The 15,766-nt window shown below is 51.7% G+C and overlaps 1 protein-coding gene across 1 annotated transcript; it reads right to left on the reverse strand.

The window, feature by feature from the left end:
- Positions 1-740: 740 nt before the first annotated feature.
- Positions 741-8,876, reverse strand: LOC135986284 (ankyrin repeat domain-containing protein 26-like). The gene is made up of 16 exons (XM_065630253.1): positions 8,686-8,876; positions 8,267-8,440; positions 8,072-8,178; positions 7,452-7,586; positions 6,766-6,914; positions 6,542-6,618; positions 6,176-6,278; positions 4,556-4,617; positions 4,346-4,423; positions 3,353-3,505; positions 3,035-3,204; positions 2,741-2,834; positions 1,947-2,059; positions 1,388-1,529; positions 985-1,033; positions 741-910 (listed from the first exon to the last, which is right to left on the reverse strand). The coding sequence occupies exons 1-16, from the start codon at positions 8,815-8,817 to the stop codon at positions 741-743; spliced, it is 1,908 nt and encodes a 635-aa protein (XP_065486325.1). The 5' UTR covers positions 8,818-8,876.
- Positions 8,877-15,766: the final 6,890 nt, after the last annotated feature.

Here is a 15,766-nt window from a genome sequence, read left to right on the forward strand (position 1 = left end):
TCAGTGGGAGAGATCAGAGCGATGAATGTAGTAGCAGTAGCTCAGTGCTAGTGCCCGATCTGAGAGCAATCATGGCTCAGGCCTCCCCAGAGGAAAAGGACACAGATGTGTGCACCCTCTTGGAGATGTCTACACGGCTGATATTCCTTCAGAGCAAGGGCAGAGAGAGACCTGCTAACTGCCTGCATGGGCTGAAAGCCTGAGTGAGCCTTCAAAGATAGGGCTGTCCTCATCCAAACCTGCGAGGTCTCAAGCACTCGAATTGGGCAGCAAAACGAAGACACGGACTGGACGACACAGTTCATTTAATAGCAACCTGCAACAGAACAGCTGGAACTAGATGCAGGGCAATGGCTGCATAAGTTAGAGTGTAAAGGTTTGCAGGCTTCATTCCTCTCTCTTACGACCACTCTGTTTTCTGTCGCAGGCACTTCCTCTGCTCTGGCATCTTCTCATTGCTAATGGCGGTGGAGGCTCAGCTGTGTCTGGGGAAGGATTAGTGTGGTGTGTTAGTTTATACAGCAGGCTGGGCCCAAGGTGGCACTGGAAACTGGATTCTGGAAGTACAGCACTAATGTGCAGATCCAGATACCATAAAGCAAACACTCAAACGTGTCAACAACAAAGCTACAGCCTGTGGGCTACAGCCACAAGTGGAAAATTGCGTTCCATGGAGATAGGGATCAACCTCTTGTGGTTTTTGCCTTATTTCTTGTCCAGCTCTTTCTCCCGTCTCTCTTTCAGACTGCTTTACTTGGCTGTGACCTACCGAGGGAGGCCCAAATGACTTCTGAGGCTAAGCCCAGGTTCCGGACTGGTTCTTCCGGAGTCCCACGCAAAGTGGAAAAACCTCTCACAGGTCCTGGGTTTCTCTCGCCTGCTGCATTTGGTGTTTCAACTGTATCTCCAGCTGTTGGGAAATGTCACCAACTTGTAGGCGGCAAACCAAAAGCAAGTCAAAGGGAGAGCTCTAAAGGCACTCACTTCTGTGGGAATCTGCAAGGTAGGAGGCCATTGAGACTGTATTTGTCACCTGTTGGCAGAGTATTAAAACGTATTAAAATCCTGGGGTATGACGATGACCCGCTCTGCTCTTCTCGTTCGGGGCCCCTGGGACTGTGTCCTGCTTGGAGAGGCCATGGAGCTCAGCAGCCCTGCTGGGACTCCTGGCTCACGGTTTTTAGCCATCAGGGTAACTACATCCGTGTTCCTCAACGTCATCACCATCTGCTGCTAAAACAGCAGCAAGAGCATCAAGAGAAGTCAATCAACTGCAAAATACAGCTAATAGATAACTAACGACATGGAAAAAGTATAGGATGAGAATCATACAGGTTCCAGCAGAAAAAAGAATCACCTCCGATCCACCAAACAAACCAGAGCTCACCTTTCTTCTTGGTTTACCAACTTGCTTGGCCACCTCGGAACAGCTGTTCTTCATGCCTCTCTGGACACTGGGCCGGGACTCTCTCTTTCTCTCTGCATATTCCATCAGCTTTGTCTGATGTGCCTCCAGAAGCGCCTCCAAGCTGCACAGCAAATTAGTAAGGAAAGCGTGAAACAAAACAGCAGTCGGTCTTTTTCACCTCCTCTTAGGTAAGCAGCACAGCCATGGCTTGCTTCATCTGTAATGCGCTTGACGGGCCAGGAAGTGCTGAGAGCAGCCAGCGCTCCAGTGCCACACATCATTCGGAGGGCCCAAAGTTTACCTGAAGAGAGGAAGAAAAGCCTTCCTTCCCTCCCAGGAGAACTGCAGGCAGCCTGCATTTGCAAGGCCTTGTGTAACTTTCTCAAATCATGGACTCATGCAAAGAAGCACCTTACAAGATGGAATGTGAGGCTTGAATTTGCTCACAAGTGGTTAGTGTGTGCTGTTACATTAGAGTTCAGTAACGCTTGACTACTACTCAACATGCTGGTTTTTTAAAATCATTAAAAAGCCATGCCTGGTAGGTTCTTCCTCCAGTGCGCCATTACTTCTTTGTGTTTTGTCCAGAAGCGCTGCCAATTGGTGTTTCTTTTCAGCTGGCTTCTTCAAGTCCCTTCTTTCGCTCCCATGCTTTCAAAATAGCAAAGGTACGTCACACACAGAGCACAGGAACACATCTTGCCAGTATCAGCGCAACACAGTGTTTGCCTGCCCCGCAACGCCACCCAAGCACACTAAATACTGCCTATGAAGCTGTCGTTCCCTCGTTACTTGCAGATTCTCATCTTTGGTTGCATTATGGACCCACATCTTGTGGCCAAGGAACCCATAGTCCCTAAAATAGGAAGGGCACCAGAGCAGAGGCAACTGAAGAACTCCCGTCACAGTCCGATGATGCCAGTCAGGCCTTCGGGATGAAGCGCTCGGCACCACCAGAGCCCAAGGAACGTCTGCAGCTGAAGGTACCAAATGCCTCTATGGCACGACTGTCTGAAGTGCTGCCTGAGGTCTCAACCTCACAAGTGTTCTAAAGCAGAAAATACCGAAGCCAGTCTCTGACTGACAAGTCCTTAACAAAGATGGCATTAGGTAGGACTGAAGTAGGTCCAGCTATAGTCTCATGGGGCAACTCTCAAAGCCAGAAAGCTGGGGAATGGGGCAGCAGGACTGTGAGCGCAGCCTGTGGTCAGTAGAACAGAGGAAATGATCTCTTCCAAGCTCTCTGGGAAAACCTCTTCTTCAAATTTCCCCACGTGAAGATGGAACTAGGCTCTGGTAGCTCGTGAAAAGGGAAGGTTCTGACTCGCTTACTGAGGCAGAGGCTTGCAGGTCTTTCTGAAGGGCTTCGATGCTCTTGGTTTGTTGCCGGGCTGTGGCTTCCAGCCTGGCCATTCCAACTTGGAGCCTGAAAAAGAAGCACAGGTCTTATCACAGAAGTCCACAAGAGCACAAATCCCAAAGGAAGAGTGGGATAGGACCTCATCTAAAACAAAAGCATCTTTGAAAATCATGTAGTATTATCTTGCTGGCATGCGGGAAGACAGTCCGGTTGTTTTCTCACAATCGCAGAAAGCAAAGCCTTGCCCCACTGTGTGATTTCCTTACTGTTGCATGCGTTCTTCCAGCTCTGGGATAGCCGCAGTTCCAGAAGACGTGACCAGAAGGCTCTGCAGGTTCTTGGAAGCTGTTAGCTCCCTCTCCTTATCCTTTATGGCCTTCTCCAGGGACTGGGCATAACACTCGCTCCGGATAAGCCGTTCTTGCGATTCCTGCAGCTGTCAAACCACAGCAAGAATCCCAGTGGTCAGCTTAGGTTTGATAAAAAGGAGTGGACCCCCAGCTAAGGGTCTGTTCCTCACTCTGGTTTGCAACAGAAAAGGCCTGGGCCCCTGCCAAGAGACAAGAGACAGGCTTTCTCTCTACCTGAGCTTTAGAATGGTCCAGTTCCTTCTGCAGCTGCAGTTTCTGTTCCTGCAGGTCCCTGCTGTAGCGCTTCTCGGCTTCAAGTGAAGCTTCTGCTGTGAAGCACCTTCTGAGAGCGCTGGCCAGCTCCTGCTGCAGCCACGTGACCCATCCCTAAAGAAATGGTGTTCCATGAGCATGGAGAAGTCAGGAAGAAGATGACAATAGGACACATGCTTTTAGTCATGGGATCATATCATTAGGTTGATTTTCTGCAAGGCCAGAAGGTGGAGGGAGGTGAGTCTCCCCTTCTGCTCTGCTCTTGTGAGCCCCACCTGGACTACTGCCTCCAGCTCTTGGGTCCCCAGCACAAGGAAGACATGGGCCTTTTTGAGTGGGTCCAGAGGAGGGCCACGGAAATGATCAGAGAGATGGAACAAGGGTGGTGGGACACTGGAGCAGGCTGCCCAGAGAAGTTGTGGATGCCCCATCCCTGGAATTGTTCCACGTCAGGCTGGACAGGGCTTTGAGCAACCTGATCTAGTGGAAGATGTCCCTGCCCACAGCAGGGGGTTGGACTAAATCATCTTTAGAGGACGTGTCCAAACCAAACCCTTCTATGCTCCTGTGACTCAGTGAATTCAAAGATGAGAGATTTGGGCCACCACCAGCAGGCATCTGCTGGCACCTTTCTCAGCTGAGCACATCCAAACTATCAGCAGCTCGTCACGAGGCTTTCTCTTTCCTAATACACAGAAAAGGCTTCTGTATTTTCCTCCTCCGAACACAGGCTGAGAGTCTGTGCCACTTGCTTATTTCTAACTGAATGTTTCCCTCTTTATGCAGCACCTCTGCTTCACAACGGGAACAAAATGAGGTCCAAACTAGGCTTCAGGTCCTGATTCAAAAACTGCCTCTCTGCAGCACTCCAAAAGGAACTCAGTAGCAAGAACAGGTCTCCTTAAACTGACGGGCTCGATTTACAGATAATCTGCATCAGACCCTGAGAGTCACCTGACTTTCGCCTTCACGGTCGGTTTGTGTTGAAGCCTCCTTGTTGAGCGGAAGCTCTTCTCTCTCCAGTGCAAAAACCTGAGCGAGCAAGAACACAGACCGAAAGACAGTGAAGAGAGGAATCCACAGCAACACAGCAGCATCACGCTGCATTTCAGCAGCTGGGCTTAAGAAGCGTAAGAATTTTGTCAGCTCAGGAAGACAAAGTACCTCATCCAAAGAAGAGAAGTCAAACTCTTCTTCTTGTGCTGCTCCTGCTGCTGGCAACACACCTACAAAGGAGGTAAGAAGCGCCACGCTGCTGTGAGTGCTTATTTCACTCTGCTTTTCCCCATCCGCTTCACTCCAGAGAAGCTTACAAAGGGAACCATTTAGTCCATCAGGAAATTACCTTTGTGGCGCTCCTCTGTAATAGACTGCGCGCACATTCCTTGTTGGTTTGCAGCATGAAGCGACACGACAGCCGACAGTTCCTCTGGACCTTCAGAATCCGTCTGTGTAAATTAAAAGGCGTGCGTTAGAAGTGGCACAGACTCCTTCTGGACCTGTCTCCGCACACAAAGCTCCCCCTTCATCCAACATGCATAACGTGGTATCAGGGGATGGAAAGACTGTAAAGGGCAAACACAGCCAGCGTGTTACTCATCTGTGTTCAGCAGGGCTTTTGAGAGGGGCCAAAGTACACCTGCCCAAGACAGAGAACACCGAAGGCAGAAGCAGCTAAGTGTCTAGATTGTAGGCCCTACAGGCAACCATTTGACTCTGAGTGGATCTGGAGAAGAGAGCTGTGTGGTGGAAAACCAGCCACCCTCACAGCACCAGCCTTCTAGGATTGCAAAGGAGCGCAACCAGCAGGAAGCTTGACTGCTTCAGTCCTGGACTAGAACTCCAGCTCACAGGCCAGCTGCTAGGAGACCCGGGTCATTAGCTTGGCCTCACCTCCTCCCAGTCCCAAGTGAACAAACGGCTTGCTTGCAGTACCACCATGCCAAGGTCCCAGTTACGAGCAGGAAGCGGCAGCAGCAGCAGAGGTAAAAGAACCCAAAAGCCAGTGAGCCCAGTGGGGCCACAGTGCCTCCTTCAGAGAAGGGGAAGAGTGACTGGAAAGCTGCCCACAGAAAAGAACCTCGAGGTGTCGGCTGTCGACAAGTGACTGAGCAAGAGCTGGCAGTGTGCCCAGGTAGCCAGGAAGGCCGATGGCATCCTGGCTTGTATCTGAAATAGCATGTCCAGCAGGACTAGGGAAGGGATTGTGTCTGTACTCGGAACTGGTGAGGCCACGCCTCAAATACTGTGTCTAGTTTTGGGCCACTCACTACGAGAAGGACATGGAGGTGTCCTGTGATGAGTGGCTGATGGAAGCAGGCTTATTTAGTCAGGAGAAAAGGAGGCTGAGGGGAGACTCCCTACAACTTATCGCTCCCTACAACTTGGTTGTAGCCAGGTGGGTGTCAGTCTATTTGCCAAAGATGCAGTAATAGGACAAGAAGGAAGAGTCTTACGTTGTTTCAGGAAGGGTTCAGATGGGATATTAGGAAAAATTTAGTCACTGAAAGAGTTCTCAAGCACTGCAGCAGGCTGCCCAGGGAAGTGGTTGAGTCACCCTTCAGCCATACACTTGGTCTCAATGACCTTAAGGCTCTACTCCGACCTAAGTGATGCTAGGATTCTACCTCAGAATCAAAAGGGGAGTCATCATCTTCTTCTTGTGCTGCTTCTGCTGCTGGCAACACACCTACAAAGGAGGTAAGAAGCGCCACGCTGCTGTGAGTGCTTATTTCACTCTACTTTTCCCCATCCGCTTCACTCCAGAGAAGCGTAGGAAATTACCATTGTGGCGCTCCTCTGCAATAGACTGCGCACACGCTCCTTGTTGGTTTGCAGCATGAAGCAGCATGACAGCCGACAGTTCCTCTGGACCTTCAGAATCCGTCTGTGTAAATGAAAAGACATGTGCTAGAAGTGGCACAGACTCCTTCTGGAGTGTCGCCATTCCTGGAGCTATATAGGGGACGTGTAGATGTGTTGCTAAGGGACATGGTTTAGTTGTGGACTTGGCAGAGCCAGGCGTGCAGCTGGACTCTATGATCTTAAGGGTCTATTTCGACCTAAGTGATGCTGGCATTCCAAGCCTGTGTGAGAAGCAGCAGCAGAAGGAAAAGAGCCCAAAAGTAAGCAAGCCCAGTCGGGCCCCACCTTCAGAGAAGTTACGTCTAAATCAGACAGGGAGTCAAATTCCTCCTCTTGCTGTGCTCCAGCTTCTGGCAAGACACCTTCAAAGGAGAGAAGAGGCACAATGCAGTCGTGAGTGCTTCTCCCAATCCCCATCCCTCAAGCCCTGCATTTAACAAAGGGTTGTCATTGTCCTTCAGGCCACAGTGATTTGTCCTCATCACCTCCTCCATGGTGAGGGATCCTACCTGCTCCAATCCGCACAGGCGCTCCCACGGGAGAGGCAGCAGTTGTTCTAGAACAAGAGATCTCAGGTACTGCTGGACCTCCTGTGCCTCCTACAGAACATTCTCCTATGCTTTTATGTCTTTCATATTCCTCCAGTGTCTCAGTAACTCTACATAGAAAAAGGAAGGAAAACACAAAGTCGAGATTCGGCGATGAGAGGTCATGGGCAGTTGTTTATGGCTAGTCAAGGCATGCTCGTAGGCATAATGCCGTTCATTCACCCATCAGTAGGCTACCATCACTAGGAGAGAGGGCTATTTCCTTCAGCCTAGTGGTTAAGGACATGTAGCCACCATAGGGAAGGAACGGCCAGGGGAGCAAAGCTACACCCGAGAGGAGAAAAACCGCTGAAGATTTTAACTCATCAGGGGATATCGGTTGGACCCCCTCTGAAACAAAAGGCAGATAGTTGCTAGTCAGTCGAGTGGAGCTTGGCAGCACACAGGTGAATTCTCAGAGAGAGCTGTGGAGGGAAGTTGTGCCCAGCTTCCAAATCCACTCTTGACACGGAAAGAGATGCATCAGAAGACGTCACTGAGCCCAGCTTCAACAAAGGTCTCAACACCCCATTCAAGCAAAAAGGGCCGTACATCAACACAGACATGCTGACAAGGCAGCTGCTCTAACAAGGATGTAAAACACTTACTCAGGCTTGAAGTGTTGGTGATAATCCATAACTTCAAAGCCATACTTGTCTTGATAAGATGGATCAGCACCATGCTGAAGAAGAAGTCGTACTACATTCACGTTCCCAGCATAAGCAGCAATCAGAAGGATGGTCCTGAAGCATCCAAGAAATGACAGGAAATACATCAGCCTCTGCAGACATTTCCTTGCCATTCCTTCAGTCCTTCTTGGCTCCTCAAACAATTCATTTCCCGTCTTACAGGCAGAGCAAAATTACAGCAAAACATGTGGATGCATCTCACAATTGAGGCTGGTGGGACCTCAGGAGGTCTCCAGAGCAAGCACCTGCCCAGAGCAGACTCGATAGCTCTGTGTGTGTGTGTGTCTGTGTGCATGTGTGTGCACGCTCACGTGTGCGTGTGTTGGCACCACAGCCAACGCTTTCTTGCAGTCCTCAGTGCAGAGATCATCCCCTGCGGTAAGACAGCAGCTGAGTGCAGGTCTGCTTTCCCAAATGGCACAGCAGGAGCTCCTTCTGGGCAGCTCCTGGCTCTTTTTCAAAGCTCATTCCTATAGCTCCCATCAATCCAACGTGAACAATGCTCAGGAGTCCCATGCACACTTTTGACAAAAATTCACCTTTCACACTTATCTCGAGCGTGCACGTCAGCTCCTTTTTGAAGGAGGAACTCGACCATCTCTTCACGGTGCTCGAGGATTGCAACAGCAAGTGGAGTGTATCCCAACTGAAAGGAGAAATCGCCTCCCTTAGAAGAACACAGGAAAGTCAAACAAGTCTGGGGAAGAGCAGCCTTACCCAAATCCCAAGCTTACCTCATTCTGAGCATCAATATGGGCATTGTGCTCGAGTAAGAGCTCCACCATCGATCTGCTGGGCATGACGGCAGCCACGTGAAGGGCAGTGTTGCCGCCAGCACCTCTGTGGTCAGGGTTGGCACCGTGCTCCAGCAGAGCGGTCACACAGTCTTTGTGCTTGTGCTGTACTGCCTGGAAACAAGCCACAAGGGAGGAGTCACTTCCCACATGTACACTTCTGTCTGTCAGAACTCCTGCATCTTCCCAACACGGCAAAGTACGAGCGTCTTCAAAGATTAGACAACATATGCCTCTTCCCCACTGACTGCAACATACCTGTTTCTGTGCAGGCCTACGTAAAGAATCACGCAAGCCAGGTATCGCTCAGTGCATAATCGACAAGTTCCACGTACAACAACGTAACATATTCCACGTACCAGCATCAGCGGCGTCTTCTTAAACATGCCATGAGGGTTGAGCTGGCACTTCTTTCCTGCCAGAAATTGAATGACATCTGCATGGCCATTCGCACAAGCAAGATGCAGAGGCGTCCTAGAAATTAAATACATCCAGTTAACACAGACAAGACAGCTGAAGACATCGTTTCAGGCTGTGGTGCCCCTGCCCAGGACCACAAGGCTCAACTGCCAAAAAAGAAGCCGACAGCAAGCTTTCCCGTGCCAGAGCCGGTGGCAGCAGTTGCACACCCAAAGCCTGGGGCTGGCTAGGCACCATCCTCAGCACCTCTGTTGAGCCAGGAGGCATCTCCTCAGCTGTGACAATGAACCTGCACAACCGGATTCCTGTGCCCAGGCACTGGTCCCTGCCTCCAGCCAGGCCCGCGCGGCCACCCAGCACAGCAAAGGATACGGCGTCTTGGCAGCCTGGAGCCTCTGGAGGCCACGTAAGTCTCCGGGGGCAGCGGAGTCTGCGTCAGCTCCTGTCTTTCTAGCAGCAACAGGAAGACCGTGCCCTGTGGTTCTGCGACTCCATGTCCTGCTTGAGCAAGGACGATAACAGCCAGGCAAGAGGAAAGGAGCCGTCTCTGCTTGCACGAAGGCCTGCGCAGCTCCACAGAAGGGTCGCTACGGGGAGCAGGCTGGCAGAGCAGGGCAGAGTGGCGCATCCGCTGGCTCCTGTCCCAGCTCGGGCGGGCCTCCGGTAAGGGCAGCGCTGTGGAGCCGGCCTGTCCCTAGGGTGCTTGCGATCGTGCTGGGCTTCGCCGGCTCTTGCAGCCAGGGCACGCGGATCTTCGCTACGGACACTGCCCGCTTCTTACTGCTTGTTGGCATCCCGCGAGTTGATGCGGAATCTCTTCCACCACCAGCGCTCCTGCAGCCGGGCCAGGTTGCCGCTGGCAGCCGCGCTGTGCAGCCCGCCCCGGCCCTTCTGCCGGAGCTCCGAGGCCCCGGCGGTGTCGGACGGCGGACGCTGCTGCACTCTCCTGCGCAGTGCGATGAAGCTCTGCATGGTGCGGGGCAGACGAGGGCACGGCCCGCTTCGGGGTGAGCAGCCGCAGGAGGCAGCCGGCGGACTCTGCTGAGTCCCGGGAGAGCAAGGGGAGAGGGCGCGGAGAGGGCAAGAGGAGCCCAGAACCGAGCCCCTGGCAGACAAGGCTACAGGGCACGGAGAGGGCGAGAGCAGCCCAGAACCGAGCCCCTGTCGGACAAGGCTGGAGGGCACGGAGAGGGCGAGAGTAGCCCAGAACCGAGCCCCTGGCGGACAAGGGTAGAGGGCGCGGAGAAGAGGAGAGCAGCCCAGAATCGAGCCCCGAACGAGCAAGGGTCGAGGGCGTTGAGAAGGCGAGAAGAGCCGAGAAGAGGCGAGTCCCGAGCGGGTCGCAGCTCCCGACGCTCCGAGCCACACACGCGCTGCCGGTCCTGCTGCGGCGGCGACAGCACTGAGCGCCGGCGCCTGCAGGGGGCGGCCTCACAGCGGCAGCTCGGGGCGTCACAGCGGGCGGGACGGGGGCGTCACAGCGGCGGGGTGACGCCGGCCCGGGCCGAGCGGGCTGCGGCTCCGGCGCTGGGGCTCCCGCGGGGCCGGGCGGCCGGGAGATGCGTTTGCAAATGTGCCATTTGCACAGCTGCGGTTCGGGAGCCCAATTCGCTGCCGTGTTCAGGCTGTCGAAGGATGCGCCTGTCAGTGACACCCCCTCGGGCTGCTGTGAACGTACCGAGGAGAAGCTGCTAAATTAATGTATACTGTGATTAAGTTACGTACCCGTCGTTAATGACGTAGCCATCATTAACCAACTGACATGAGAGAAATGCTTTCTGACCACCTGCAAAACGAGGGGATACTTTTCCAGTTTTAGATCCTTTTGCATGACAAGAGGGAGACAGAAGATTAAGTAATACATTGTTTAGAAGCAGAGTGCTTATGTTATATTTAAGTAATAATTAATAGTTGTATTGTAAGTAAGAAAATAAACAATTGTAACTAACATCATGAAGTATTTCCTAGCATAGCTTATCGTATGTCAACTTTTCCCAAAATTGTAATGCATATGTAATAATTGTGTGAATATAAGCAACGCAAGAGCATCCAGTCTTTGGAGCACTTATGGAGGATGATCCCCAGTGTTTCCCAGCGTGGATAAAATAAAGAATGCCACTTAACAGTGTAACTGGCTGCTGTTAAGTTCATTTCTCCGTCTCAGTACATGGTGCTGGTTTGATGCATGTGTCTGTGTGGCCGGATTTCCTCCAGTGAGCTCTTCTGCAAGGCTGCTAAAGTCTTGTTAAGATTTGTGGTATACTAATATACTTTTGCCAAGTCACTAATCACTGTAATTTGGATTCCACCAAATGCTTTTAGCAAATTCATCATTGAATTGGACCTCTCGAGTGATTGTCTGTCATTTACTTCACATTTCCATGCAGAAATACTGAGAGTTAACTCACACCTGATCTCACCTGATGGGACAGGACACGTGGTATGTTCAGAGTCAGCTCATCCCTCAACTCACCTGGTAGGATCGGACAACAGGGAGAGCTTTAGGAGGAAAATGCAGTCGGAGCGGACACAGAGGGGCTTGTTGACAGCCGCTGCACAGACAGAAACCCACAGTCACTTGCTTCATGTCATCCACAGGTGAAAGCACCTTGTTTCTGCTGACAGCAACACCCAACTTCGCCCCACTGGGAAATTTCAGGTTGGGACGGTACAAAGTTCTGCAGATGACATGAGAGGCATTCCTCTTCACTGTTTCAGGGAAGGTTCTGACTAGCATACTGAGGCAGAGGCTTACAGGTCTTTCTGAAGGGCTTCAATGGTCTTGGTTTGTTGCTGGGCTGTGGCTTCCAGCCTGGCCTTTCCAACTTGGAGCCTGAAAAAGAAGCACAGGTCTTATCACAGAAGTCCACAAGAGCACAAATCCCAAAGGAAGAGTGGGATAGGACCTCATCTAAAACAAAAGCATCTTTGAAAACCATGTAGTATTATCTTGCTGGCATGCAGGAAGACAGTCCGGTTGTTTTCCCACAATCACAGAAAGCAAAACCTTGCCCTACTGTGTTACTTCCTTACTGTTACATGTGTTCTTCCAGCTCTGGAATAGCCGCAGTTCCAGAAGACGTGACCAGAAGGCTCTGCAGGTTCTTGGAAGTTGTTAGCTCCCTCTCCTTGTCCTTTATGGCCTTCTTCAGGGACTCGGCATAACACTCGGTCTGGATAAGCCATTCTTGCAACTCCTGCAGCTGTCAAACCACAGCAAGAATCCCCAGTAGTCAGCTTAGGTTTGATAAAAAGGAGTGGACATGTCAACTGTCAAAAGCCATGTTACTTCTCCTTCTTTTATACTGGTCCCTCTTTTACATCTGCACTGATTTCCTACGGCCTTTCTTCAATGCTGCCACAACACTCGTCCTCACTCTCCAGACTCCAAACACTCATTTGGTGAAGGATCCGACCTGCTCCGGTCAGTGCAGGGGCGCCCAAGGGAAGGACAGCAGTTGTCCCAGAGCAAGAACTGTCAAGTACTGCTGGGCCTTCTGTTCCTCCCACAGAATATTCTCCTGTCCTTTCACAGCCCGCATGTTGCTGCAGCTGCTTAGGAATGCTACATACAGAAAGAAATGCATTTGGTAAAGATACCCCCACACTTGCATACACTGTGGATTGAAAGAGCAACAGCCATTCATGAGCCATCCTACACATCTTCACAGCCAGCTGGTATAGAGCAAGGCACAGACGCACGCACACGCACACATGCAGTGCTTACTGCACTACTGCCGGAGACTGAAGTGCTCACTGCAGGCATGTTCACGGTACAGGTGCTACTTTCCAAGCACTGCAGGGTTCATCTGGGTTGTGTAGCTGCCTGTCCTTGTGCTAATGGCAGCTCGGGTCTCTCTCCTCTGTGAAGGAGCGATCCCCTTTGTCCCAAGTGCTGAGGTGGAGGCAGCAGTACCACGTCTGTAGGAGAGACAGAGCTGGCGGCAGCTGTGGGGTAGACAGGATAGCAAGCAAAGAAAATATTCCCTTGCACTTGATTGCTGTGGTCTCGTCAGCTGTTGCTGAGAAACATGGAGGGTGGCTGGGGCAGTGATGTGCCCAGAGAGTCTCCTGTATGGAGAAAAGACCCTTGTGCCTTCACCGGGTGCTTCCTGCACCAACACTTGGACACTGCGGGGAACCAGTGCAAGACATGGAGGAACGAAAACAATTGCATTCGGTCAGATGTGTTGTGTTCCCTGACGCTACCTGCTGCCAACTAGAGAAGAGATGCTGAGTCAGGCTTGTTGCAATGCCGGTGTTGGAGTTCAGAAGCTACATACCGCCTAGCAGTGAGCAGGTGGTGGACAGCAGGAGGGAGGGCCAGAACCGTTCTGGTCCTCTCTCATGCTCTCTGTCACTGGAGCTGTCTCTCTCCCTGCACACCCCAAACATCAGGGCAAGTGCTGTGCTCAGGTGTTGCAGAGGGGTTGAGCGGACTGCTAAGCAGCCAGATTTCACCTGCTCCCACATCACCAGTGAGCTTACTGCTGCTTATGTCCTTGGCCTTTATGGGGAGTTTACAGGACTGTTCCTTGGCAGAGGGCCCATTCTCAGTTATGTGAAGAGTGGGGGCTGTTTACAGTTTGAAGATACATTTGGTATCTTCTAAAGGCTGGTTTGGTTTTAGACCCCAGAGATCCCTTAACATTCACCAATGTGAAGGGTTCTTGCCTGGAGGGGAAATGGAACATTATTTCAGTTTGGTTTTGCCAAGCGTGCATTGATGTCTTTGTGAAGAGTGGCTTCTCCAAGTTGTAATGCCTAGCCGTCTGCCTGTTTGCACTTGAAGTGATGAAGACTGGGCCAGGTGAACCTCCAGAGCTGGCTGCTTCCACTGCTGCTCAGCCAGACGTGGAGCACGATGGTTCTTCTGCACTTGCAGGTCTCAAAGTGGGGGTTAGAAATCCTGATTCCCTTGGCTAACTCTATGGCTGTTCTTCACTGGTAGCCAGCATCTCCAGGCATAAAGATGGCAACAACATCCTCAGACACCAAGTCATGTTCTAATGAGAGCCACAATCTAGGAGTTTAGATAACCACTCTCAGCCTTGACACAGACTATCTATCAGATGAAGAATAAAAACCAGTGTTTACCAATGTTCAGTATAACCAAGTGCCTCCTATTTCATGGCTGTGAGTTAAAGAATGTTTGTTCCATCACCTCTCTCAACCGCTCCTCATCAGACTTGTGCTCCAGGCCCCTCACCAACTTCGTCACTCTCCTCTGCAGTCTCTCTAGTACTTCAATGTCCTTCTTAGGATGAGGCGCCCAAAACTGAACACAGGATTCAAGGTGGGGCCTCACCAGTGCCAAGTACAGTGGCACAATCACTTTTCTACTCCTGCTGGTCACACTAGTCCTGATACAAGCCAGGATGCTGTCGGCCTTTTGGCCACCTGGGCACACTGCTGGCTCATATTCAGCTGGCTGTCAATCAACACCCCCGGTCCTTTTCCACCAGGCAGCTTTCCAGCCACTGTTCCCCAAGCCTGTAGCGTTGCCTGGGCTTGTTGTGACGCAAGTGCAGGACCCCGCATTTGGCCTTGTTGATCCTCGTGCAGTCGGCCTCAGCCCAATGATCCAGCTGGTCCAGATCCCTCTGTAGAGCCTTCCTACCCTCCGGCCGACCAACACTCCCACCCAACTTGGTGTCATCTGTGAACTCACTAAGGGTGCACTCAATCTCCTTGTCCAGTTCATTGTTAAAGACATTAAACAGAACTGGCCCCAATACTGAGCTCTGGGGAACACCACTCGTGACTGGCTGTTGACTGGATTTGGCTCCGTTCACCACAACTCTTTGGGCCCGGCCCTCCAGCCGGTTCTTTATCCATTGCAGACTACACCCATCCAGGCCATGAGCTGCCAGCTTCTCCAGGAGAAGGCTGTGGGATACAGTGTCAAAGGTCTGACTGAAGTCGAAGTACACAACATCCACCGCCTTTCCCTCATCTACTAGGTGGGTCACCTTGTCCTAGAAGGAGACCAGGTTGATCAAACAGGATCTGCCTTTCATAAACCCACCTTGACTGGGCCTGATCGCACGGTTCTCTTGTATGTGCCGGAAGGAGAGGGGCGGAGGCCTTGTCCTTTCCTACCCAACCTGTGCTGTACTGCTGACTCCTGCACGCTGTGCCCACACTTGAGGGCACGCCGAGAACATTTGGATACCCACTACCTCGCATTTCTAGGGCTTATAAGCTCAGGCTTCAAATCTTGAGACGTTTCCTGCTAAGGCTGGTGTTGGGAAGCAGCCTGGGAATTACAAGAATGATTGTTTTGGATACAGTTGGAAGTCACCAGCCCAGCAAGCTGGGGTCTATATTTTCCACAGCTGTGACGTATTCAGAGTGAAACCTTTGAGTCACTAGTTCTGTGGCAACTGAGAGGGAGAGAGGGAACAGATCCTTGCTTTCTAGGAGGTTAAAACAGCTGCAAGTCTAAAGGATCTCCTTCAGGTGGAGTTCGCAAAGGATGTACAAAAGCGGGGACTTTGAGGTGGGGGGACAGTGCAGGGACAGCATTTAAATGGCACTTCAGGTTGCTCATGCAAATCCCACGGTAAATGCTGGGGTATGCCAGGGAAAGCCCACGTCAGTGGGAGAGATCAGAGTGACGCATGTCAGCTGGGAAATGCCCAGCAGGGATTTCCTCTCAGAGACCTGCTGAGCTTTGAACACCACCCTCCAAGTCCCAAAGAGACCAGGGCCCATGCACCACAGTTAATGATGGCTCTTGCTTCCAGCCGAATTTCAGCAGGGAGTCCAGGAAGGGGAGCGCTTTGCCACACGTGCTGTTCCCAGCTGCCAGCAGGACCACGACCGTGCCCACGCTCAGCCCACAGAGCATCTCAGAGCCTCTGGAGATGTCCCTTTGCTGAACAGCCAAAACCAGGTCTGGCCATTTCCTTTCCTTATGTTTGTGAGTCACTTAAACCCATGTAATGTTATTTCCCAGACTGATGAATTTTGCAAGCTCTCTTAGCTTTGCTCACATGTGACAAACAAAGGGCAGAA

Source organism: Caloenas nicobarica, chromosome 1, assembly GCF_036013445.1.
Source record: "Caloenas nicobarica isolate bCalNic1 chromosome 1, bCalNic1.hap1, whole genome shotgun sequence".
Classification (NCBI taxonomy): domain Eukaryota; kingdom Metazoa; phylum Chordata; class Aves; order Columbiformes; family Columbidae; genus Caloenas; species Caloenas nicobarica.

Excerpts from the sequence above, each read along its gene's own strand:
- LOC135986284 (XM_065630253.1), bottom strand. The coding sequence starts at position 8,817 with ATGTATTTAATTTCTAGGACGCCTCTGCATCTTGCTTGTGCGAATGGC. Across the intron at positions 6,619-6,765 it reads GCCTGTGCGGATTGGAGCAG|GTGTCTTGCCAGAAGCTGGA; the intron begins GTAGGATCCCTC and ends TCTCCTTTGAAG. Across the intron at positions 2,060-2,740 it reads ACCTGCAAGCCTCTGCCTCA|CATGGGAGCGAAAGAAGGGA; the intron begins GTAAGCGAGTCA and ends CTATTTTGAAAG.